The 26,820-nt window shown below is 55.5% G+C and overlaps 1 protein-coding gene across 1 annotated transcript in view; it reads right to left on the bottom strand.

The window, feature by feature from the left end:
• The window catches only part of PRRX2 (paired related homeobox 2), a 46,699-nt gene extending 30,218 nt beyond the window's left edge, over positions 1–16,481 (bottom strand). Inside the window, exon 1 of the mRNA XM_030838606.3 lies at positions 16,214–16,481. Within this exon, the coding sequence (XP_030694466.1) occupies positions 16,214–16,481 (268 nt within the window). The remainder of the gene's footprint in view (positions 1–16,213) is intronic.
• Between the last annotated feature and the right edge of the window lie 10,339 nt (positions 16,482–26,820).

Consider the following 26,820-nt stretch of genomic DNA (forward strand, 5'->3'; position numbering starts at 1 on the left):
TCCCTGTGGACAGTGACTTCAACCAAAGAAGTGACAATATAAAGGTGCACGGCAGGCACCGGGACAGCTGGGGGAGGGGGGGGGAGGGGGCGGGGGGAGGGAGGGAGGCAAAGGTCTGAGGCCTCCACGACAGAGCTGGAAGCCCCTCCCCTGGGCTGTTCCTGACCCTGCTCTAGTGACAGAGGCTTCTCTTTGTCTGCTGTGCCCAAGACTGGGTAGCGCTGAAGACACCCGAGCAGCCCTCCAGGATGGATACAGCTGCTGCTGAGAGAGGGGTGGAGACACTGTCTGCACCCCTCCCCTCCATCTCACCCTGAACGTGCCAACAGACAACGGGAATAAACAAGCCCCACTCACACTGCCCGCCCGAGGGTGGGGCTGGGGGTGGAGGCAGCAGGAGAGCTGTTGCCTTAATATGGAGCTAGTGTGGGTCGGGACAGTTCCCATCCTCATGCTGGGGAGATGACGGACCCTGGGGACCAGCAGCTGCCAGAGGTGTGCCTGGGTCCTCGGCCTGCCCTCTCGCAGGGACCCACCTGTGAGTTGCTAATAATAGCGATGGCAGTAATGATAACAGCAGCGGCTGGCCCTGTGCCACTACTATGTGAAAGTACTGCTGCCTATCCACACCCTCACAGTTCACTCGCCATTATCCCCACTTTACAGATGAAGAAACTGAGGCTCAGAAGGGGGAAGCCCCTGGCCCCAGGGAGCCAGCTGGGGTCGGTCGGACTCACTGGCCTCACTCTGGGCCCCCTCTCCCTGGGGCCCTTGGGAGCATTAGTGGGCCACTGGACTCCCACCCTTGGCTACTGACGCCCTGGAGCTGCTGCCCTTCTTCCAGGACCCACGGGAAGGTGGGGAGAGGAAAATCTGCAGTGCAGAGGGCAGCCCCACTCTCCCAACCTCTGCTGTTCTGGTTTTAAGAAAGCAGCGAACATTTGCCACCATCCCCACGGAGCCCAAGAAGCTGCCTCGGAGCTCTCCAGAGCCCCGACGTTCTTCTGTGCAGGCTGAGATCTGGCCCGTGGGTGCCAAAGGGGACACACCCTGCCCCTGGCCTCCTTGGAATGGGGCTCACCCAGCTTGCCTCCCTCCTCTCTGATCAGGGCTCCATCCCACGCTGTCTGCCCTGTCCGCAGACCCACTATTCACTGAGATTTCCATCTGGTTTTGGTTTTACGGGGTGGAGGAAGGGGAGGGTTTAGGGAGAATCTGAGAGCTGGCACCCAATGGAGGTTAACCCGATACATTCGCTTCTTTTCTTGGCGCCCCAAGTTCTGTCAATTTCCCCCTGCCATCCGCCTCCACAAACCCCAGGGCTGTTTGATTATCCTGTAACCTGCTTCTGATGGACACTTGGGACACCAGAGTCCTGGGCTGAGAAAGGAACCAGCATCGAGACCAGCTTTCCTACGAGTGCAAACACCGTGTCTAAACCAGCTTTGCTCAAGCCAGAGATCAGTTGAGTGCAAGCGTGCGTGCGTGTGTGTGTGTGTGTGTGTGTGCATGTTCTAGACATGTGATGAGAACCCATCTGCCTGAGGGAGTGTATCTGAATATCTCAGCCTTCTTCCCCAAGCCATCTTATCCACAGACCTTCTAGAAGTTGCAATTAATCTCTAATTTGAATTTTTAACCTCAAACGCCACATTATAAAAATAGTTGTGTTGTGTTTTATAGACGGTATTTGTCATGAAATTATACATGGTTATAATTTATGCCGTGGAAAATAAAGCAAGATGCTCATGCCACACGGGAGCAAGGGTCAGTTCCAGCCAGGCTGGGGCTGCAGCAAACTCACCATCCTTCCACAGAGGGCACCCTCGGTCACCAGGCAGGGCTGGGCAGGGGCAGAGGGGTCTTGGTCCTGTGTGTGTGTTGGATAACTTGTCTCCTTTCTGGAAAGCATAGTTAGGAACCAGCAAAGGCCACTGGGGTCAGCTTCTGGGGCCAAGAACTCTGTTCCTAATCTCAGCTCCTCTTCCTGTGGGACCATGGGAAACCTTTCCCTCCTCGGTTTTTCCATCTGTGAAAGGGGCTTGACAGTCCTAAACTGTGCATCTGCCTCCTCCTCCCAAGTGTCAGGGAGAGTGAAAGAGAAAACAGATTGGTGTTTACTGTGTACCTACCTGAGGCCAGGTGGGCCTAGAGCTGAGCCCTACCTGCTTGACTTTATCAACCCTTCTGAACAACCCAGGCCTCAGGTACTAGCGATGTGCCCATTTTGCAGATGAGAAATTCGAGGCTCAGAGAAACAAGACACTTTCTCAAGATCATCCAGGAAGTGGGGGTGTGGATGGAGCTGGAATCTCACAGCTAAGCTGGGTCCCCACCGGCAGCACATCCTGCCCCTGAGAAGGCGGGGGACCCACTGGGACTCTGGAACCAGCTCTCCACTTCTATGCCTGTGTCACCATCGAGCTGCATGGGAAAAATGAGGGCCGTCCCTGTCCCAGGGTCCTGGCCTGCCTGCCTGGGTCAAGGAGCAGCTCTGGTTTCTGTCCAGCAACCCTGTGCCCCGCGTTATCACCTCTCTCACCCATCCCTTTCTAAACAAATCCGGAGAGGCTGGGCGAGGTCAGAGTGAGCACAGCCAGGGGCTCCGGGCCAGCAGGGGTGGGGAACACGCCAAAAACGAGGGCCTAAGGCCTGGAGCCCCCGTGTCCTCCATACATAGCCCACCTTTCTGGGCCTCAGCTTCCTCATCTGGAAAATGGGGCCATAAGACTGCCTACCTCCTAGAGTATCTGGAATTAATGAGACGATTTACACAGAGGGTTGAGCACGTAGTAGGTGCACAATAAATGGTCCTGACTGTTGGGATCTCGGGGATGGTGACAGCGATGAAGATGAACACACTCCAACGCCACTCAGCACAGCCCGGTCACCCAGCCCTCGACTCAGCCACAAGCACCCCAAACTCCCTCCACTCCCCCTGGGAGGCAGGATTTGCCGTCAGACAGCCGGGGCGACCTTCCTCATCTTGCTAATGGGTCTGCTAAGGAAACTGCCATGTCAGAGTCGTTGTGCACCTACGGCGCAAAGCCCTAGTGTTGGGTCCATGTCTTGGGTAGAGCCATCCCACAGACGGATCTGCGAGCCCCGTGTTGGGCATGGGGACCCGCCCTGCGTCGGGCTCTGCACGGCTCCTGGACCCACCCCTCTCTGACTTGGGATGTCAGATCTCACAGCAGCTGGGCCGGAGCAGACAGTTCGGGCTTTTGATCTGCTCCTTTGGAGATGGGGCACCCGGGAGGCTCTGAGCAGCCAGGACACAAGAGCTGTTCCCAAGTCAGCCATTCCCTTCCCACGGGACACAGCACACCCACTCAGCAAGAGCGCTACCGGGGAGGGCCTGGGTGCTCTGGACACCCCAAACGCCCACAGGCGCACAGAAAGCATTCCCACCCCGCCTAACACCAAAATTGCAAATCTTTCTTTTTTTTTTTTTGGCGGTACACGGGCCTCTCACTGTTGTGGCCTCTCCCGTTGCGGAGCACAGGCTCCGCACGCGCAGGCTCAGCGGCCATGGCTCACAGACCCAGCCGCTCCGTGGCAGGTGGGATCCTCCCAGACCGGGGCACGAACCCGTGTCCCCTGCATCGGCAGGCGGACTCTCAACCACTGCGCCACCAGGGAAGCCCCAAAATTGCAAATCTTGAAGTAGGCCTTGCTCGTTGGTCTTCTCCACCGGGCTCCCTCCCACCCCCTCTGCTCCTGGAACAGCCAATCTCCTCACCTCTGAGCCTCTGCATCTGCTGTTCCCTCCACCTGGAGCATCCTTCCCAACCTCTTCTTCTGGCTAACTTCACTCAGCCCTTTGGGTCCCTTCTGAAAATCCACTTCCTCCAGGAAGCCTCCTCTGAACCTCCAGGCCAGGTAGGGGGCCCCATTATCTGTTCCTACCTCCTTCATAGTAGGGAGACCACACCCCCTTATTTCCTGATGGGACCCCAGGATCCAGCCCTCGGTCTGGTACGGAGTAGATGCTCAACAAATACTTGTGGAAAGAAGGATGGAGGGAAGCCTTCCCCATTTCCCCCCTTGGAGCTCTGATCTGCCCCCACCTTGAATCCGCTGCAACAGCAATAATTTTCTTCAAATAACGATCCCACTTTCAGCCGCTTTAGATCTTTGCCTTTTCTTTTTTCCTTCCCAGTGAAACCAGAGTAGTTCGTTTTTACTTCTTGTCTCCAGCAATTTCCCACTTCGAGCCCTGACACTCTCCTTGCCTCGGGGTGAGGTGGCAGGGCAGCCAGCTCTGCAGGAGAGGCTGGCCTTCCAATAAGAACATGATGTCTCTCGGAAATACGAGATTCCCAAAGGCTGGGGTCCCTCCCCAGCCCCAGCCCCCCAGTCACAGCACAGCCCAGAGCCCTCCCGCCTGGGTCAGCTATGGGTCAGGCTCTGCGCAGTGGTGTCCCTGGAAAAGTGGCACCTTGCTCAGGCACTGTGGAGGTGTGGGGTGAGAACCAAGGAGACGGGTGGCATGGTCCTTCTTTGGCAGGGCCTGGGATGCTTCCAGCAAGAGGACACTGCGGCTGCTTGGCCATCTGGGAGCCCAGCGCTGTACCTGGGCTCTGGGGATCATAACGTATTTCCTGGGTGACCTTGGGCAAGTCACTTTGCCTTTCTGAGCCTCAGTTTCCTCATCCGTAAGATGGGGATAATACTGCACCTGCCTCAAAAGGCTGCTGGGAGGACTCAGCGTGAGGCTGCCTGTGGAGCACTGAGCTCGGGGCCAGGCAGAGGTGAAGAGCTGGGCGTCAGGGAGCTGCCTCCGTGCTCTGCTCCCTGGTTAGGGGCCACGTCTTGCCTGTCCACTGATGCCTCAAACAGCACGCATGTGCACCAAATGAATGAATGAATGAATGGGTGAATGAATGAATGGACGAGTGAACGGGTGAATGAATGAATGGAACCAAGTAGCAAGGCATCTCTTGGAGGGGGACAGGGAGGCATGGTGTTTCACATACAGTCTCTTGGGGGAAGGGGGAAAGGCCTGTTTTCTCTAGCTTCTTCATGAGGGAAACAGGGAACAAAGGGCCAATTTGTCTTTTCTCCCACTTCTGGGATGTTTTCCTGGATTTTCCTCCCTAGTCTGGGATGCAGTCCTTCCTCCTCCCGGTTTGAGCTGTGGGGATGGTGCTTTAGATCCTGGGGAGGCATCCAGTCTCTTGCCACACAGGGAGGATGTCACATCTGGAGGCCCCTGTGGCTTCCTAGCCCACGGGGTTCGTGGCGGGAGTGCTGGGGCGGGGGCGCCTGGCCTCAGTGTTTTTTGGCTGCATCGGGTCTTCGTTGCTGCGCGCTGGCTTTCTCTAGTTGCGGCAAGCCAGGGCTACTCTTCGTTGCTGGTGCGCGGGCTTCTCATTGCGGCGGCTTCTCTTGTTGCGGAGCACAGGCTCTAGGTGTGCGGGCTCAGGAGTTGTGGCTCGCGGGCTCAGTAGCTGTGGCTTGTGGGCTCTAGAGCACAGGCTCAGTAGTTGTGGCGCACGGGCCTAGTTGCTCCACGGCATGTGGGATCCTCCCGGACCACGGATCAAACCCGTGTCCCCTGCATTGGCAGGGGGACTCCTAACCACTGCGCCACCAGGGAAGTCCCTCCCCTAAATTCTTAAAACCACCCTGCAAGGAGGCACGATTCTTCTCCTCATATGACAAACGAGGTGCTCAGAAAAAAGAAGACATTTGCCAAGGTCACACGACTGGTCAAGGCCCCCCCCTGTTGAGTGGACGGCTGTGATGCCCTGTCCAGGGCACTGTCTCCATGCAAACAGACCCTCGAATTACTGGTTCTCATCCGCAAGAAGAGAGGGCTGAAGACTGAGCTGGAGGAAGATGGAGAGGTGGAGAAGGAGGCCCCCAGGTCCACAGGGTGCCAGGGGGAGGTGCGGGAGAGAAGGGGAGGGGTGCCAGGCTCTCCCGAGGGTCCTCACCGTCTCGGGTGGGGACAGCCAGAACCTGAACCCCGGGCGGCCCGGCTGCCCACTGGCTGGACCGGCTGCCCGCGGCACCATCTTGAGAGCATTAGGGGCTGCTGTTCACAGATGTTTTCTGTTACGTGTTATTTGTTAGTCTAATGAAAGGAGGTGCACGGGCTTTCAAGACCTCGGCATTCTGCAGGGGCTTTATATGGGAGGCCGGCGCAGAGCTCTGGCGGCGAAAGGAGGCCGCGAGGCCCCTGCCAGGCGCGCCTGGCGGCTCCGGCTTTGATTCCGACGTTTGCAGCCATCCGCGTGGTAATTCCAGCTCTGGTTAAATGTCATTTTTAATAACGCCATCTCTGGTGTGTAAACGGCTGCGCCCGGGGCAACGGGGGCAGCCAGGAGCGGGAGGCCACTGGTCGGGGAGGACAGGCAGGGAGGCGGGATCGGGGACTGTGGACAAAACCTGGGGCAAGGTGGCCGCCCTCCTGGGGCTGTGGATGTCCTACCCCAGGGGACCACTGCTAGGGGAGCCTTCAGGGTTGTGAGAGGCAGGGTGATCGGAGAGGAGGAAAGAGTAGGAGGCGGGCAGGACAATGGGAGGGGGCTTTTCCAGTGATGAGTGACAGAGACCCCCAGCTCAGCAGGGAGGCTTCCGACCACCCCACCTCACCCTGTCACCCTGGCAGCTAGAGGAGTCAGGATGCTTGAGAGAGAGAGACAGATCTTCCCCCGCGGCAATGCCAGCTCTTTGGGTGGCCTTGGGCTGGTACCCAGTAGGTGCCCATGAGTGCTGGCAGACCGTCAACAGTGACTGTGCTCTCCTAGACCCAGCAGCGCGGCTTCCAGCGTAGTCAGGTCTCTGGGGACGCTGCTCTGGGGAACAGCACCCTCCCCCCACATACTGGACCCTTCCAGGTGCTTCCCAATGATGCCCGGCTTCCCTGACAGCTCCACCTGGCCTCTCCATCCTCCCAGAAGAGGACCATTTTCCACTCAGGCAAACTGAGGAAGACGACAGAGGGGCAGCGTTAGCCCTGGAAGGAGCCTCTGAGAGCACGGCAGTGCTCACCTTTTAATGCACATAAAAATCGCTTGGGGCCCTGCTAAATGCAGAGGTCCAGGCCCAGGCTCCAGAGGGTGTCATTCCATGGGCTGGGTCCCGGGAACATGCATTTAACCAGCTCCCAGGGTGATTCGAATGCAGTGATTCCTGGGACCACTGTTTGTTGACAAACAGATGGTCCGACCCCCTCAGATGGGGACGCTAAGGCCAGGGTCAGGGCGTGTCCCGAGCTGTAGGGCTGGGCAAGCCCCAGTGTCCTAACTCCTTGTCCAGGGCCCTAGTGCCTCCTGGGCAGCGACGTCACAGGAGGTGACACATCTTCCCTTGTCAGCTCTTAAGCACAGAGGTGTTTGCTCAGCTCTGGGAGGAAAAGCCTCTGTAGAAGCTTCCAGGTCTTGCAGCCCCTGGGCCTCCTGATCTCACCGCCCCCCACCCCAGGACCTTCTCCAAAGACCACACTCCCCCCAGCAGCCCCCGTCCACCTCTCGGGCCACCAGGTCCCAGCTTCTTGGCTTCTCTATAACTCGTCACCCCAGCGTCCTTCTAAGGTCTCCACTGCCCCCCAAACCAGAAGGTCCCGGCTGCCCCTCCCACACACAGGAAAGCAGAAGGGATCACAAAGAACGACCGAAAGTAATGTCTTCCAGAGCCTGCTTCATTTTTAGGACGCAATAAAAGATATCATTAGCCGTAAAGGGCCCCATGTGGACAGCATCCTGTCATCACGGTGGCCCCTTGGAGCCGGGCTGGGAGCAAGCAGCTTCCCAGATGTGGCAGGGACACAGGGCGAGGGGGCCTGACTGGGGGGCAGCGCGAGCATCAGGGTCAGTGAGGTAGCAACCTTCATTCCCAGGACATCTGGAGACGCCCCGAATCCCAGGGAGGCACGGCCTCTTTCTGGCAGCCGCTCTGCTCCCTCCGGGCGGGGAGGGCGGGGAGTGCCCTGCCACATGCCTCCGGCCCCTGGGGGCTGCCCAGCACCCTGTCTCCCTGTGTCGGCTCAGCATGGGCGTTTGCCGAGATAACTTTCCCCAACTCTGTCTAAACAGGAAGCTCCCACGGCGCTTTCCTACTCACCACCTCGCAAAAGGCACTTAACCCTTGGCCCATCCCGGCGCGGTCAGGCTGCTCATCTATCCACCAGCGGCCTGAGGCCATGCTGGCCATTAACAGCCTGGACCTGATCATCTGGGCCAGGCTGGAGCCCTCAGGCCGGGGTGTGAGGGTAGGTGTGTGTGTGAGTGAGCAGTTTTGTGTATGGTGGGGCGGGGATCGTGTGTATTGGTGGTGGTGGGGGGGGGATGGGGGGATGGGGTGGGCTGTGCATGTCTCCGTGTCTGTGAGCCTGGGAAAGCCAGTCCACCATGTGGTTCCCAAATGCCAGCCCATGACAGCGTTTTCACCGACCTAACGCAAAATGAGAAAAACAGGGGCGATTCGCAAGTTTTTTTGTTAAGCTAAGCTAAGTCCGTTTTGAGGAACATTCTTTACTCCAAGATGAAGATGCTGAAAGGTTCTTTTGGGCTTCCCTGGTGGCACAGTGGTTAAGAATCCGCATGCCGATGCAGGGGACACGGGTTCGAGCCCTGGTCCGGGAAGATCCCACGTGCCTTGCAGCAAGTAAGCCCGTGCACCACAACTACTGAGCATGCGTGCCACAACTACTGAAGCCTGCACGCCTAGACCCCGTGCTCCACAACTAGAGAAGCCCCGCTTGCTGCAACTAGAGAAAGCCCGCGCACAGCAACGAAGATCCAACGCAGCCAAAAATAATACCTAAATTAAATAAACAAATGTATTGTTAAAAAAAGATGAAAGGAAAAAAAAGATGCTGAAAGGCTCTTTCTTGGATAAACGGATAGGGGCAACAAGATGGTAGCTGTCGTGAGTAAATGGCTTTTCTTGGCACCTTTTAAAACTGCCCACTCTATGCCAGTTCTTCGAAGTGCCTGGAAATTTTCACTGGGGCTTGAAATCTGAAAGTCTGGGCAGGTGGTTGCAGGTCAAGTCCTGACACATAGTTGGTGCTCAGAAAATGACTGCTGAATGAGTGAGTGAATAAATGAATGAATATGGAAGCTAGGGGTGGACTGGGAAAGGGGGCCTGTCCTGTGGCTGTTCCTCAGAGTCAGGGACCCTCCGCAGCTCTCCCGTGTCCAGGAGGCCATTCTGGACGTTTCTAGGCAGGAGCAGGTAGAAGACCTCCACTTGTTCTCACTCCTTCCCAAACCTCCCAAGCCAGACAGTCCCCACGCTGCCAGGCCTGACCCGTCTCCCATACACCTGTGACCCAGGCCAGGCTGCTGAGGACGTGGCTGCCTTGGCTGCCTCACGGCCCCCTGAATGCAGCCCACACCAGCCTGGGAGTGGGCATCCCTGGCCAGACCACCCAGCACTCTGGGGGCTCCGGGGATGGCTTCAGCCAGCGGTAGAGAGCGGGGGCTTCGGGACAGGCCTGGGCTGGAAGCCCGTAGTCATTCGTGTGAACTTAGCAACTGCTCAGCTTCTCTGAGCCTCACCTTCCCTCTCCATAGGATGGGGATGATAGGGCTTCCCTGGTGGCGCAGTAGTTGAGAGTCCGCCTGCCGATGCAGGGGACACGGGTTCATGTCCCGGTCCGGGAGGATCCCACATGCCGCGGAGCGGCTGGGCCCGTGAGCCATGGCCCCTGAGCCTGCACGTCCGGAGCCTGTGCTCCGCAACGGGAGAGGCCACAACAGTGAGAGGCCCGCGTACCACAAAAGAAAAAAAAAAAGATGGGGATAATAAAAGGACCCACTTGCACGTTTGGTGTGAAGACAATGTGGTGTAAGGGGTATGGGGCCCCGGCCAGCAAAGAGGAAGCAACTGGTCACTCTCACCACGTCCCATCAAGGGCTCATCCCTTCAACTCCACTCCCGTGGCCTCTAACCCCAGGGCAGTACCCTGGTCGGGTTCCAACACTGATGCCCCATTTGGAGGCTGTGTTCAGGAGCGCACTGGCTCCCCCTTAAATCACTCCCAAGGTTCTCTTCCGCTTGGGGTTAGCCACTGCCCTTTGGGTCTGGCAAACCAGGAAGGCCTCCCAAGCTTTGCCTTGTCCAGGTTGACCTCGCATCCCTGCCCAGGACAAGCCACTGAAAACCCTTCCTTCCTGTCTCTATCCACTTAGAAACCTAACACAGCACTGAGTCCATCCCAATAGCTCCACCCTGTGCCAGCCCTCAAGGCCTCCCTGCCCCCGTTAGATCCCCAAACAAACCTTAGCTTGCGTCTCCCCAGCAACTAGATGGGGCTGCCCCTCTCCCATTTCTCCAGCCCAGATGCTGAGCTCTGCAGGAGACAGAAGTTTGGACTTGCAATCCAAAAACAAATCCCACCTCTCCGGTCCCAGGTGGGAGACCTTAGGCAGGTTGATTTGCCTCTCTGGGCCTCCTCAAAATAGGAAAGGCAATCACTAGCCCTGCCTGACTCACAGGGCTGCTGTGAGCATCTCCATGAGCTGTAACGGAGGCCCTTTATTTAGCACCTACTGTGTGCCAGGCATGGTCTCCCACAGCCACTGAGGGTCCACCCTGTAAGGGACATTGCTGTCCAGCATTCCCATTTCACAGATGGCAACACTGAGCCTCAGGGTACTTTCTAGGCCTCAGGGGTGGCGTGCCAGCAGGCACTATCACTTCTGCTCCAAAGTCACTTTTCTGGAGTCTTCTGGAAGGGAACAGTGACAGCTCCTGCCCCGTTGAGCTCCTGCTCACAGGGAAGGGCCCTCATGGGGGCGCCAGCTGGTCTGAGGCCCCTGTGCCAGGCCCCCAAGCGCCACCTAGATGATCTATAGAGGAGCAAGACCACCCTGCGACCACAGACAATGAACGAAATAGCAAGAGCGCTCCCTCAGACAAAAAGCCAGAGATGTAGACGGTTGCCCTCACTCCCACCAGCTACCCTGGGAAACCCAGCCATGCTCAGACTGAACCCCCTGGGCTCTCAGCTTCTAGGCCTGGTTCCTCAGCTCTCACCACTCCTGTCTCCCTGCTCCTGGGCATGTGCTGTGGGATGCCCTCACCTGTCTGGGGATCCAGGCCCAGCCAGGACCCAGTCCTCAGAGACTCCACCTTCCTGGGGAGACGGGCCCATCACGGGGCAATTTCTCAGCCCGAATGACATCATGATGAGAGACAGGAGCAGCCCCACAGACATCTGTGTGCCACCTCCCATTGTTCAGGTGGGGAACTGAGGCCCGGAGAAGGGATGTGACAGGCCCGAGGTCACACACGGAGATGGCAGCAAAAGCCAGGACCCGATGCTGGGTGTCCTGACCCCCCCATCCAAGGCTCATTCACAGCAGATGGCTCTGTCCCCCCTCGCCACCCCTCCCCCAAGGAAATGGATGGAGGGAAAGGAGGGGAGGGGATAAGGGAGGAGGGAAGGAAAGCAGGCTTATCTTTAAAAGGCCTGGTTCTGAAGAAACCCTTTTGTCTTCATCCCTCACCAGCCCTGCTCCTGTTTCACAGGCCGGCCCCCTCCGTCTCCTTCCTCCAAGCCCCCAGAGGCTGCGGCTGCCACCTTTCAGAGCCAGTTAGAAGGAGGCCAGTTAAAAAGTCAGATATGGGGGACTTCCCTGGTGGTCCAGTGTTTGAGAATCTGCCTTCCAATGCAGGGGATACAGGTTCAATCCCTGGTCGGGGGCCTAAGATCCTACATGACACGGGGCAACTAAGCCCGTGCACCGCAACTACTGAGCCGCGCGCTCAGGAGCCCGCGTACCGCAACTAGAGAGAAGCCTGCACGCTGCAACAAAAGACCCCACATGCTGCAACAAAGATCTCGTGTGCAGCAGGTAAGACCTGACGCAGCCAAATAAATAAATTATATATATATATATATTTTTTAAAGTCAGATACGGAAAACAGTATGGCAGTTCTCAAAAAATTCAACGTAGAATTACCACGCGATCCAGCAATTCCACTCCTATGTATATGCCCCAAAGAACTGAAAGCAGGGACTTGAAGAGATATTTGCACACCCATGCCCCTAGCAGTATTACCCACAACCACCAAATGGCAGAAGCAACCCAAGAGTCCACCGACAGATGAACGGGTAAACAAAATGTGGGATATACTCAACACAGTAGAATATTACTCAACCTTAAAAAGGAAGGAAATTCTAACACCTTCTATGACATGGATGAATCTTGAGAACATTATGCTACGTGAAATAAGCCAGACACAGAAGGATAAGTACTGTGTGATTCCACATATATGAGGTCCCTAGAGGAGTCAAATTCATAGAGACAGACAATAGAATGGTGATTGCCAAGGGCTGGGGGAGGGAAAACAGGGAGTTAGGGTTTAATGCGGGCAAAGTTTCAGTTGGGGAAGATGAAAAAGTTTTGGAGATGGATGGCGGGGACGGTCATATAATGATGTGAATGTACTTAACACCACTGAACTGTACCCTTACAAAATGGTTAAAATGGTAAATCATACGTTAGGGGTATTTGACCACAAGAAAAATCCAAAAATTGACGGCCGTTCGGCCCGTCTCTCAAACTCAGTGGTCCCTTCAGGGCCCCCACTCAGACACTCAGTCCTGCCTTCCACCACTGGCAAGGGGGAGGTAGAGGACCCCACGCAAACCAGGCTCATCCTTGGCCTCCTGTCACCCATCAACAGGTGTGGCTCAGGGACCAGCTCCACGAGGGGAGCGCAAACCCCCTGGCCGGGGTCCCAGCTCACCCCGGCTCAGCCTGTGCCCTCAGGCTCCAGGCGCCCCACTGTCCTGAATCTCCGGGAAGTGGACCCACTTGGTCCTGGCATTTTCTGTAACACGTCCCAGCCCCACCCAGGCCAGGCAGCCTCCCCAGGCTGGGGGCCTCACCCCTGCCTGGCTCCAGGGGTTTCGTTTATTTTCAGTGTGTCCACATCCCTGTTTCTGCCCTGCCCACAGGAGGGAATGCTTTAAAGAAAATCTCAGTTATTAATGCGGTTTCTTTTGTTGTAAGTCAGTGCAAAGGCAGCAAATGAGAGTTTATTTTCCTAACGTGCTTGGCATAGCTCAGTGCCCCGGCCCAGACCTCAGCGTTTGATTTGGGAGGAACCCGAGACCCCGATTTGCTCTGAGTCACCGGCGAAGCCACAGCCTTCCCGGTCAGTTCCAGGGGGAGCCTGGTCCCGGGGAATCATTGGCAAAAATAGGCTACATCTACTGATGACTTGGTGAAAACAAAAGATGGAAAAATATATTCAAAAAACTTTGAGACTGCTAACCTGGCACGTTGAAAAGATATCAATTTTCCAACTCATCAGTTTCCCCATTAACCTTCATTTTTCTAATAAGGCGCACCCCGTCTCTGTTTGGTGTCAGTTGCTTTCTTTGGACCTGGAAGCAGCTCCAGAAGCCACAGGAAAAGCCACTTCTGAGTATGTCCAAATCTTCACTGAGGGGCCAGGGTTCCCTGTGGGTCCAGGACTGGAGGACGAAGCCACAGCCCAGGACCCAAGCCTGCCAGCCTGGGGTCCAGAGCCCCAGCATCCCGAGGTTTGGTTGCCTGCTTTGTAAAGGGGTCCAGTGATGCAGGCTGGGCTCACCAGGATGCGGGGATGAAAGGTCCCCTCTCCCCCAGCTTTGGAGACTTCAGGACTTGGGAGTCCAGCGGCAGTGGTGGGGGGACCTGCTTGAGGGAGGGAGGAAGGAAGGAAGGAAGGAAGGAAGGAAGAAGAGTGGGACACAGGCCTCTCCTCCATCCACTTTCTGTCTGCAGTCCGAGACCCAGCGAGCAAGCCAAGGGATTCTCCCAGGCACGGGGGCTGCCTCAGAGTGCCCCCACCCCTGCCCCCCACCGCCTGGCAGCGGGCACCCCTGGAATGAGCCCAGTTGGCCTTGGGGAGCTGCTTGACTCGACATAAAACATTTGGATTTCATGGCCTAGTGATTTGTTTTCAGTCTGAGGAATGAGTATAGGGTTACCTCCTTTTAATTTTGCCAAGTAAGGACATTAAAATAAAACAATCTCCAGTTATTATCCCTATTTCATAAAAGAAAGGGTGTTTTAACACCAAAAATGAGTAGGAAAGATATAATCCCAAACAAGAGACTCCTTTAAGCTGGATATTAGAGCTTCAGGAACCCTCCATGTTGTCCACGTTGCTTTCCATTTGCAGAGGCCTGGAGCAAATCGCCCAAAGGGTTGAGGGCCAGAAGCTTGGGGGTGGGGGCGTCCCTTGAGCCCGGCCCCAACTCTGCCTGCGGCCCCTTGTCCCTCACAGATGAGAAAGGCGATCCCCACCTCTGGAAGCAGACCAACTGAGGGCATCAGGGGCCCCCAACCCCATCCCACCTGATGCCACACCCAGGGTGTCCTCTGTCCCCGGTACCTGGGAATTCCCTGTGTGCAGAAGCCCCTCCTCAGAGAAAGGGCTCCTGGGCTCTCAGTGAGGGTGGCCTGACCCCAGGGGGCTGCTGCAGAGGCCTGCTGCCCACCCAGCTGTCTGGGGGCTGCCAGTGGCCCTGTCCAGGTACTTGTGACCCCAGCTGTTCTGGGGCTCCCCAGGAGAACCCGCCATTCAGACCCCTTTTATGCTGTGTCCAGGAGAAGCAAGACCTCCCCCCGGTCCGTCCCCACGGCCAGGCGCTAGGACCGGAGCGGGCACCCACCCCAGCCGGCACTTGAGTACAAAACGCCCTGCCTCCTTCCTTCTCTCCCCAACCCTCAGGGCCCCCCATTCATCAGGGAAAAACCAAAGACCTCTCCTCTGCCCTGTGGGGAGGCCAGCTCAGAGCCAGCAGAGACCCGAGGTGCTCACACGACCCAGGCTGGCCGGCCCCGCCCCCTCACCGAGGGCACCCCACTTTACCCTTGGCCCAAACCAGACACCTTCCTTCCACTTTTCCACTAGGGAAACCCCAGCTCCCAGGAGTGGGTCTACCCACTTCCTGATCACATGGGCGTGTGAACAGATGCCAGCCTGTGGCTGGCGGAGGCGGATGCCACTGGGAAACACGGCACCAGCGGGGCGCTCTCTGAGGTGCACTATGAAAGGCAGGTGTGTGTCAGGTGTCCCTCACGACCGCACAGGCTCCCGGACAAGGTTTCCGATGAGGATGCCGTCACCTCCGTTTTCCCTGCACCTCCTCTCATCTGAAAAGCGGGGCACGCAGCCATCCAGAGCTCCCCTGAGACCGAGGGGCTGGTGCGGGAAGTGGGGGGCGGGGTCCCTGGGGACAAGTGGGAAGGCTGCTGGAATCAGGTGGGTGACTCTTAGGGGCCCAGAGCCTCCAGCAGGGCAGCCTGCTCCCCAGAGCTAGGGGAGCAAGCCGGCAGTGGTCTCCGACGACCCCACCTCCTTTTCAGGGCTTGGGTGAGCTATGGGGACTCCCGTCCTCCCCTCCCTCCAGGAAACTCTCCATCTTCTCCTGCCCTAGCCACACCCCCCTTCCTACCAAGGGCTCAGGGCCCAGCAATCCTCTGTGACTTTTTGAAAAAAGCCACTTGGGTGGGTTGTTTGTTTTTAAAGCCCTTTCCTGATGACCTTTAACCTCGGCAGGGGAAGAGAGGCCTAGCTAGCTCTTCAGGGTTGGGCCATTCCCCCTAGGGAGCTGCTAGTGGGGCAAACTGGAGGTAGAGGGGGGGCAGGCATCGGTACCCCAGCCAGGAAGTCCATCTTACAAAAGCCTAGTAGTCGCTGGATTGGTATGCTGGAGCTAGAGAAGGGCGCAGAGTTTGAAACTCAGCTGTGCGACCAGGTCACTTTGCCCCTCGGAAGCCTCGGTTTCCCCAGCAGTAATCGCACCCGCGTCTCAGGCTCTTTGGGAGTGGGGCCTCCAGGGCTGCCTCCGGGGTAGGACACACGGCACACAGCTCCCCGTGCTTCCAACGACTGGAGGTGGCTCTGGCCAGAAGGCAGTGCCCTCCGCCAGTCGAGAGCTCCCGTCCCGCAGCCCGCCCCATCGCGACATACAGCCTCAACGAGGGCTGCGGCGGCGGCGGCGGGCCAACCCATCACTCGGGCTGCAGTGCCCGGCGCCCGCACCCCCGGAGGTCCTGCCGCGGCGCCTCCTTCCCAGGCTGGGGTGCGGCTGAGCCAGCGCCCCGCATCCGTCGCCTGCCCCGTGCTCACCCCTTTGGACCCACGAACCTCTGGCCTCGCACCCCTCCAGCCCCCGCACCCCCGTATTTCAGTTCCCACGGCCCTCGGCAGCCCCGCCCGAACCCCCGGCCCGGCCCCGCGCACTCACCGTCCTGCGGCGCCGCTTCGCTGCCGCTGCTGCCCCCGGACGGCTCGCGCGCCGCGCCCTCCCGCGCCTCTGCCCTGGCCGCGGGGCGCGGCGCTAGCCGCCCGGCCGCCGCCACCTCCTCCAGGTCCAGGAGGTGGCTGACGGTGAAGTTCTTGCGCGCCTGGGCGCAGTCGCCGGGCCCCAGCGCTGGCGGCGGCGGCGGCGGCGGCGGCCCCGGGCCCAGCGCCGGCTTGTCCGGGGCGAAGGCGGCGCCGGCCGCGCTGTCCATGCCCGCGGGCCGCCCCGGGGTCGCCGGCGGCGGTGGCGGGCGCGGGTCCGAGGCGGGGGTGGCAGGCGCGGGTCGGAGCGAGCGCGCCCCGGCCGCCCCGCGCTCGGCCCCGCTCCCGGCCGCCTCCTGGCTCCGCGGCCGCCGCGGCCCGCCCGGCGCTGACGTCGGGGGAAACCAACTTTCTTCCCTCCCCTTCTCTGCCGCCTCGCTCGCTCCCAAGTTGCTCAAACGGGAGCTCCTCCGGCCACACGCCCCTTCTTGAAGCAGACCTCGCCCCCTGCCTCCCTCCTCCTCGCCTCGCCCGCCCCCATCGCTCCGGCTGCGGGGAGGGAGGGGGTCCCGCCTGAGCCAGGCTGGAGGCTGGCGGCGGGGAGGGGGAGAACAAGGGGTGTCCTCCTTTCACCCTCCCCACCCACATTTTGAGGAATGGGAAAGTTCAGTGTTTGGGTGTGTGTGTCTTTTTTTTTTTTTTTTTAATCCCCCAACAAGTGTCTGGGGAGGTGATAGCGGAGGGATTAGCAGCCCCGCTTCCATTTACAAATTCCTCCGCAGAGGAGGGGGGAGCGACTCTGAGACAGTTGCCAGCGAAGGTCTGGAACTCCCGACTCCATTCTCACCCCCCATGCACCCCAACGCCGTCCCTGATTTAACGGAGGAGAGTCCTGGGTCCGCCTTGTTCGCTCCGCCTGGCCCCAGGTGCTCTCCCCCAGATAGCAGCACATCCTCAAGCTTCTGGGGTGTATGCATTCCCCCCACCAACACATACACCTCGGAGCCCGGCTCCAGAATGCCCCAGGCCCTCCCCAAGGAAAAGCAAACCGGGAGGAAAGAGTTTCCCCCCAGAATTCCTAGTTTACACCCAGAGGGTAGATAGACAGCCAGACTGACAGCCAGACTGACAGATGGGTGACAGGGAAAGAGAGAGGACAGCCTGAGTCTTTGCTCTTGTTTTTGTTTTGCAAGGAAAGCACAGAAAAGATGCCCCCGGTGGTGAAGCTGAGACTGTAAGCCCTCCAGATGCTACAGTTCTTTCCCCAGGAAGGCTGCTTGGAGGCCTGGCCCTCTGAAGTCCCTGCCACCATTGTAGAGCCGTAATGTTATAGCAACAAAGATAAGCCCACAGGGAGAAGGCCTTCAGAATCTCCGTTCCCCACTCACGCACAGCAAACCCACCCTGCACGCACCCCCTGAAAACCTGCAGACCAGCAGCCCAGGTTCTGCATGAGTGAGAGTTCTTCCCAGAAAGGAATCACCCCCAAGATGAGGCTGAATGTCCCCCAAGGTGGCATTAGCCACAGCGATCCAGAGAGGCACATGCGTGGGTAGGTTGAGGATTTGGAGGTGATAAGATGATGAGATCCTTCTTCTTTGGAATGTTGCCCCAACGAGTGTCCAGTGAGAAAGGCTGGCAAAGCTGGTGGCACCAGGGGGTTCCCAGCACTGCCCACAATATAAGTGGCTGAGTGACTTTCTAAGGGACTGAGCACGGTGGGGCAGTGACTGGGCTCTTGGAACTGTCTAGAAGGGCCTCCCCCCTGCTGGAGCACCCAGCCAGCCAAGGGTGGGGGTACTTATCCCAGGAAAAACACAGCCCAGCGTTCAGAACAGCATTGGTGTCAAGGACCACGTGCCAGGTCCAGTCTGCCATACACTGCTGTGTGACCTCAAACCTGTCACCTTCCCTTTCTGAGCCCCAGCTCCTTCCTTGTAGAAGGGGTCTAATGAAGTACCTACCGCCTGGGCACTGTGGGGATTCCATCACAGGTGAAATCCTGGGCCTGTGGCCTAGAACACAGAACACTGTTAGCATCAGCTTGCAGAGCTGGGAAGGGCCTGGACATCATCTGGGTTCAGATGCAGACCCTGCACTTCCCAGCTGTGGACCTTAGCAATCCACTTGCCTCTCAGTTGCCTCAACTGTAAAATGGGCTCTAAGGAGGATTGCGTAGGTTGATATATGGGGGGCACCTGATACCTGGCGAGCACTCAATTGGTGTTCACAGTTACCATTTTTAAAACATTTATTCCAAGAAGCAGTGGAGGGCAGTGATGGCAAACTCAGACTCTAGAGCTGGGGGGAGTGGGCGGGGGACACATGAATTTGAATCTGTTCACTGCCATTTGCTAGCTGTGTGGCCCTGAGGAGGTCACGTGCTGGTCCTCTCTGAGTCTGATCCGTCATCTGTATAATAAAAGGGCCAATTCAAAAGGATCCTTGTGAACTTGGCATTATCAATGCTGTTGTTGTCAGGTTGTTACGACCCTTGCCAGTCCTGGGGCTGGTGGCCGGGGTGGTACGGGGATGGCAGAGTGGGGCAAGAGGCGTAGACGCTGTTCCAAAGCTCAGCCCTTGAGCAAGGGCTCCAGGACTGACGCAGCCTGGAAACGCACCCAAGGAAACTCCAGTTAACCTGGGAAGGATGGAACTCATTACCTGAAAGGGATACAGCTAAACGATAAATAACTTCCATGGTGATTTAGATAAATCCTACGACGCTAACCCAGAGCAAGGAATGAAGGGAGTGTAGGATCCCTTGGAACTTCTCTGTTCAACGAGTGGTTACTGAGCCAGGCCCTGCTCTAGGCAGTGGGGCTGGGGAGGAGGGGAAGGGAACCGAGACGGCCCCTGCTCTGCAAAGAGGAGTCCATGAGGAAGTAGCTGATCCTTAACTGGTGCCTCTGTTGGAGGTTGGATCCTGGGCCTGACCACGAGTAAAACTGCATATTTGCCCCAGTCTCAAAAACTTGCATGCTTAAAAGAAAAAAAAAAAAAGTTAACTTCCCTTATTACCGAAGTAACATACTTAGGAGATTTTAGAAAACATAAATAAAATTAATAAAATAAAAACACATATATCCCACTCCCAGAGATTTCTGAGACACAGTAGGTATTACATATATATATGTTGGTTTAATGAAAGAGATTGATGATAATCATACTATTTATTCAATATTGAATTGAAGACCTAGAAGAAGCAATAAGACAAGAAAAAAGAGTGAGCTAAAAATAAATTTAGAGTATATCTCTCTAGCTTTTATCTATATTTTAGATAGAGAGAGATAGTTATATATGTTATAAAAGTCAAACTATGTTGTACTAACTTTTTAATAACTTGCACACTGTGTCATTAGCCTTGCCCACCACTATTTTTAATGAAAGCCTAGTGATACATTATTCCCTATTAATATATATCCATAGTCATTTTCTTTTCTTTCTTTTTTTTTTTTTTTTCAGCCATGCCACACAGCTTGTGGGATCTTAGTTCCCCAACCGGGGATCGAACCCGGGCACCGGCAGTGAAAGCACAAAGTCCTAACCACTGGCCTGCCAGGGAATTCCCCATAGTTATCTTCTTGATAATAAATACCTAGAAATAGGATATCTGGATGTGGTAGGCAGATAACCTCACAAAGATGTTCATATTATAATCCCTGGAACTTGTGGATATGGCAAAGTGGAATTAAGGTAGCAGATGGAATTAAGGTTACCTATCAGGTGACCTTAAAATAGGGAGAACATTTTTTTAGATATTTATTTTATTTATTAGTTTTGGCTCTGTCGGGACTTCGTTGCTGCCCATGGGCTTCTCTCTAGTTGTGGCGTGCGGGTTTTCTCTTCTCCAGTTGTGGTGCGAGGGTTCCAGAGTGTGTGGGCTCTGTAGTTTGCGGCGCTAGGGCTCTCTGGTTTAGGCGCGTGAGCTCAGTAGTTGTGGCGCGTGGGCTTAGTTGCCCCACGGCATGTGGGATCTTAGTTCCCCGACCAGAGATCCAACCTGAGTCCCCTGCATTGGGAGGTGGATTCTTTACCACTGGACCACCAGGGAAGTCCCAGGGAGAACATTTTAGATTATCTGAGTGACCCAATGTAATCACAAGGGTTCTTCAAATTGGAAGAGAGATGGGAAAGTCAGTGCTGGAGTAATGCAATATAAGAGACTTGACTGGGCAGTGCTGTCTTTGAAAGTGGAGGAAAGCAGCCATGAACTAAGGAATGTGTGTAGCCTCTAGACGTTGGAAAAGGCAAGAAAACAGATTCTTCCCTAGAGCCTCCAGAAAGAAATGCAGCCCTGCAGAATCTTGATTTTAGCCCAGGACTTCTGTTCTCCGCAAAGGTAAGATAATGCCTTTGTACTGTTATAAACACGACGTTTGTGATCATTTGTTACAGCAGCAAATAGACAACTAATGGACTGAGTCAAAGATACCGAAAAAGATTTAAGGCTTTTGATAATATTGCTATGTAGCCTCCAAAAAAGTTGTATCAATTTCTACCCCGGAAGTGCATGAGCTATTTTATTAATTTTCTTTATTGACGGCACAGTCTTTATGGTTTTATTTAACATGAATAAAATGTGCACGTGAGCTGTCTCTTCACTTTCTTTGCTGCACAGCCTCATGCTGGGATGGGTGAGTCTGATGGCCAGCTGGCTTTCCCTTCCAGGACAGCTTTGTAGTGGTTGGAGGAAACACTGAACACTCTCAGCACGGTAAGATCTGTTGCACATCAGCAACACTGTTACTTCCAGCTCCTCGATGCCCTGGACCAGGAACTTCAGGAAGCCACTGGGTAGCATGTACTCATTTCCTTGCTGCTCCCATCACCACTGCTGGGCATGAAGAACAGGCCCTTGAGTCTTCTCTGTATCCTGTTGTCAATGTCTCTGGGTTTCTGCCCATTTTCTCCTTAGCATCATACTGCCCTCAGACAGCGGAAGAGGGTTAATAATAATAACTTATTTTAAATTTCTAAAGGAATTTCCTTCTTTTAATCTGCATACCTTGAATTACTCACTGAATGGGAATATTTAATGCTTACTTATTTTTAAGTTTTTAAAATTTCATTTTTATTTTCTATTGGAGCATAGTTGATTTACACTGTTATGTTAGTTTCAGGTGTACCGCAAAGTGATTCAGTTAAACATATACGTATCCATTCTTTTTCAGATTCTTTTCCCATCTAGGTTATTACTTTGATGGCTACTAGTATTTCTGATTTGCAAAATGTCTGTTTATAGTCACGACCCATTTTTCTAGTGGAATGGTTCTGTTTCTTATGGAGTTATAATCAGGCCATTCTTTTGCTGTAACAACCTCTGCAAGACACTTGACTGTCAGTCACTAAAGGACCAAGCCCATTTCATGGATGGGAAAACAAAGCCCAAGGATGACATGGCATCCTGCAGCTTTTCTGTTCACCTGATCAGCCCCCTTAGCCCCAAACCCAAGAGTCTCTTCTGGAAGAGATGGTTTAGCAGGGACAGCACACAGAGGCTCACAGGCCAAATTCTGTTCACTGCTGCACGTCTGCGGAATCATAAACACTGCAGGACGATGTGACTCAGATGTGACCAGGCGTGACCGTGACAGATCACAGGGTTCTGTAAATATTGTGTCAGGCTGCTATCACAGCAGGGCTCCCTGCTCACCCCAGACCCCGGTCCACCCTGTGGGAAGTGGAGTCAAGCCCAACGGGGCAGAACATCTGGTTCTCTCCCTCAGCTCACTGCCCAAACTTTTCCCAGCCTCAGTTTCCTTCCTGAGGACCTCCTAGCCAGGATATCCTGCTGAAGTGACTGGGTCTCAGCTCTTGGCAAGGGTTGAAATATTATACCCCTTAGAAAAATGTTTCTGCTCTACCTGCAAATCCGAAGATAAAGATGTGTTCCATAATAGCGGGAGCTAATATTCAATGAGGCTTACTGTAAACCAGGTGATGTACCGAACCATATTGTTTTGTAGCATCCTTACAACTACCGTGAGAGGAGGGGGAAACCGAGACTCAGAGAGCTTAATCTGTCTCCTGGTAAGTTCGTCAGGCTCCTAACCATCACAACAAGTTATCCCATGAGAATTTAGGGCTAGGAATTCGTTTGTTTCTCTTGAAGAATTATGGTCTCTCCAAAAAAAAAAAAAAAAAAAAAAAAGACCAAATAATGAGATTTGGACAGCCCATTGCATTTCCCTTTCTGCCTTGGCCACCAGGAACCCCAGGGCTAACGTTAAGACATAATCACAAGAACTCTATCTGTCCAGGTGGCAAGTCAGTGTATTAACTCCTCGTTTCCTCTCCTTTCACGTGACTTTTTCATTTTCCTGTTTTATTTTAAATCTTTTTGATGCGGTGGCCCTGTCTTGGACATTTTCCAGCAGCGTGACATTGATTAGGTCACTTAACCTCTCAGGGTTTTAGTTTCCTCATCTGTAAATTGGAGGTAACAATGACACCTATCTCACAGGGCTGTTGTGAGAATCAAATGAAATGATCTGTGTAAATAAAAATCCCAGCACGAGCCCGGCATGTGGAAAATATTCAATAAACAGCACCTATGAGTGTGAGAAAAGGCTTTGATAAAGTCAAGAGAGCAGAGAGAACTTCTCCTAAATGGGAAGACTTGGCTGGATACAAGGCCGGCCTGCTGTGGACCTGCTGTGTGACTCTGGGTCATGTACTTCCCTCTCTGAGCCTCAGCTTCCCGTCTGTAAACTGCTTGCTTTATCTTTTTCACCGTTGTGTCCCCAGAGCCCGCAAAGGAGAAGAAAGGAGAAGTGATGCAGGCCCTGACCCAGCACACAGTAGGGCTCCATATATGGTTATTTCAAAAGTGAACGGCTGGTTGAATGGCTGGTGGTCAGATTCCCTACAGCCCAGGACACACCTGGCTGGCGTGGTGCACTATGCCTGGGCCAGTGCCACAATGGCATTCAGACGGTTTTGGGGGCCCGAGGGTGCCCCAGGGCTGGGACAGGCCTGGATCTGGGTCTGGGGCCAAAGACAAGCTCCTATTAAGGACCTACTGCGTGCAGGGCTCCCAGTATACGGTACGGTGTGGTGCCCATGTGACTTACACTCTGGACCCATGACAACCCCTCTGCTGCCTTGGGTGGGGGGTTGCTGTAGGCTTCACAGGGAGATGGGCCAATGGGAAACAGTCCTGAACTGTCCACAGTGATTTATTGAGCACCTACTATATACTGAGGCATTTTGAGTGAGCACCAGGCCATAGACCTTGTGGGACTCTCCGAGGACATGCTGCTGTCCAACCTCGGCAGCTGGAGCACCACAGGCTCAGCTCTGGTGGGCCAGGCACTCTGTTCCAACGAAGACATCTTCCAAGTCATGAGCTTTGCACTCTTGGGACCAACGTGACTCCCAGGCTGGCCCTTGTTGGAGAATTCTTTTCTGTTACAGGTGGACAAACTGAGGCTCAGAGGGGAAAGGACCAAACTTGGGACGCACCCCACCCCACAGATCTCCAGAATTCTCTTTTGGTGAACTGCCCCTACCCCCTCCCGCCCTGCCTTCCCCAGGAGTCAAGGGAAGGATGCGAGGGCAAGGGGCACAGGCCTAGGCCTAGGGCAGCCCCCAGCCTTCACAAAGGCTTCCGGAGCCCTCGGGCCCTGCCCTCACTCCCTCACGGGCCCCGAAACATCTTGCTGTGATTATTCTGCAGAGAGCAGAGTGGAACTACGCGAGGCTCTTCTCGGCACTCAGCATGGGGGTGAGGGCCTGTGCACGATGGGGCCCCCGTGGTGGCTGAGGACAAGGTGGGGCTGAAGGACAGGCCTGAGGCTTTCCGCTCACCAGCTTAATTGGGGATCTAATCGTTGTTATTATTTATAACTCGCGCTTGAACCCTCGCCAGGAGAGTGTGTTCACAGCCTGCACTATCCGGGCAGGCGTTAAATAATTAAACCAAGGGCCTAATCGGCGGTGAAACTCTCCAAGGGCCCCCACTTCCTTAGTTCGTTGATTGTTGATATTTTGGGGGTGAAATATGACCATTTTTACGATCAAAGAGATCAGGGTTCCAAAGGAAAGAAACGGAAAAAAAGGAGGGGCGGTGGGGGACTCTTCCAGTTTTCTTTTCCTCTGACTTAGCGGTCTGGTAAAGTTTCTTTAGACATGCAAAGATTTACACACCTTTCTGCAGGGAGCCTTAAATTACTCCCCATTCCTCACACATTTCCCCAAGCAGCCAGGAACAGTAAGTCATTGAGAAATGAACAGGCCCCCCTGTAATCGCTCCGGCGGCCTTTGAGAAGGAGAATGTCTAATGACTTTTTTTGAAGTGGAGGTCAAGGTTTTTTAAATAAAACAATCTGTATTAATGCAATTTCCTTTTTAGCTATAGCGTTGGATTTTTTTTTTCTCCTTTTTCTCCTTTTTTTCTTATGGGGGGAGGGACGGGAGGCAGGGAGGGGGGAAGAGCATCATTGTTCTCTTGCCAGACAACACGTCCCTAATGAGATACATTTATTTAAAACTCTGTACATCATCACCCTGTCAGGGCCTCCAAGGGGGACGCCGAGTCTCCCTCTTGGTTTGTTTCGGATTAGCAGGGCTGGTGGATGGCCCTGCAGTCCGGCTGCTTTGGCGGCCACTGTCTCTTCCCGCTGCCCCCCCTTAGCGGGGCCTCGATCGCTGCACTGTGTGCCCGCGCCCTCACCCCGTCTGATCACCCAGATCTTAGTACAGCCCTTTGGCCTCTGGTCCTCGGTCCTCGGCTTTCGCGTCCCGCCTCCACCCCAGCTGCCTCTGCTGCTCAGTGCTGGCCCCTCGGGGTCCTTTTTTCCCTGGCCCACGAGGAAATATGGCTCTGTGGTTATGTCAGTGACAGAACTGACATGACCGCCCCAGACAGAACCGAGTTCCGGTCCCAACTTGGTCCCTTTCCAACCTCCCCCATCTCCCCAGTTTCCCTAAGGTTTCCTTTACTTATCTGTTCACTGGGAGGATAACTACATGCACACCTGGCGGCTGCAAGAAGGTGCTGCTGGGTCTCCCTAGCATCTGCCTGGTGTCCAGCCCGCAGAGCACATCCACTTAGAGCAGCGGCCACTGTCACCACCACTACTGCTCCCCCAAACCTAGAGCAGAGCCTGAGGGCAGGAGCTGGCCTGTCCCCCCTCCCCCAGCCCACCCCAGCTCACAGGCTGGTTCACCCAAACGCAGGGCTTAGTACCTCTATCAACACGGTTTTTTAATTGAATGCCTTCCAGTGCTGGGAGCCGGCTGGGGCACTGGGGATAGAGTGGTGACCCAGACAGCCCAGTCCTGCAGAGAAGTCAATAAGCCAATCTCAACAGAGAAGTAAGCAGGTCCGGGCTCCACGGGGGAGAGGGCTGGGGGAGGGGCATCAGGGAGGGCTTCCCTAAGGAAGCTGACTCTTCAAGCTTGAGCAGGATTTAGCAGGTGACAGGAGACAGAGTCTAGGGGTAGCCAGGCAGGAGACCCAGCATGTGCAAAGGATGCCCAGAGCCTCCAACCTTACCTGTTCCAAGCATCCTCTTTGGTCCTGCTGTGTCTCACCTTCCTCTCCAAGCCAAGAGCTTGAATTACATTTTTCAACTGCTCCGCAGGTACCAAGGTCATGAGATATCCATTCCACAAATAGGCACCATGCTCCTTCCTCTGCCTGCTCCGGGCTAGACCCGGGGTTAAGCTGCGGACCACGCTGGAGCTGGCTCCTGCCCTACAGAGGAAGAGTGAAGATGGATACGGAACTCGGGGTAAACTTCAGCCATCGGGGGGGGGGGGGCGGGGCGGGGGGAAGAGGAATCAGAGAAGGGCCCCCAGGCTGCACAGGCTGCAGGGCAGGTGTTGGGTTTTAGGGAAGGAAGGGAATTAGCCCAGGAGTGGTCACCCCAGAGTGGAGACCCTTTTCCTCCCCTACAGCCCTGGCTGGCAGGAGCCTTGGGGGCCTTTTGGGGACTCTGGGACCTGGGGGAGGCAGGGGGCAGTAAGCTTGGAGACCAGGGGCAGGATTGTTAACATGCAGGAGTCTGGCTTAAAGGGGACTAGGCCAGCGTCAGATGGCTCAGCCACGGGGCTCAAGGCTGGGAAGCCGCCCACCCGTCCCCGTGCCCATGAGCACCCGCTCTGACCCAGCTCCGGGCTGCAGCCTGGGGCCTGGAGGGTCCTGTTCCACAGGGGCAAGAGAGAGACCCCAAGGCCTCTGTCTACACCTCCTCTCTTAGCCAACTCTGGCCCGGAGAGACTGACTGTTTCTCCCCAGAGCCTATACCTGGGCCCAGCACTGACTGCCCAGGGAAGCGATTACCATCACAGTGACCCAGGCAGCACATCTAGACAGTATCAGACAGGCCTGGGATCAAACCACGGCACTGGCACTCATGTGCTCTGTGACCTTGGGGAAGTCACTTCCCTCTCCTCTGTAGCTACACCTCAGGGGTGTTGGGAGGATTCAGCCACGATGTGTTTCAAGCAGGGCAGGGGCTTGATAAATGCTGGCTACCTGAGGGACCCTTGGCCTGGCATGTTGTTTTCTGGGATTTTCTGGGACCTACTGCCTTGGTCTGTGAAGTAGACCTTTACCTC

This window comes from Globicephala melas, chromosome 6 (genome assembly GCF_963455315.2).
Source record: "Globicephala melas chromosome 6, mGloMel1.2, whole genome shotgun sequence".
Taxonomy (NCBI): domain Eukaryota; kingdom Metazoa; phylum Chordata; class Mammalia; order Artiodactyla; family Delphinidae; genus Globicephala; species Globicephala melas.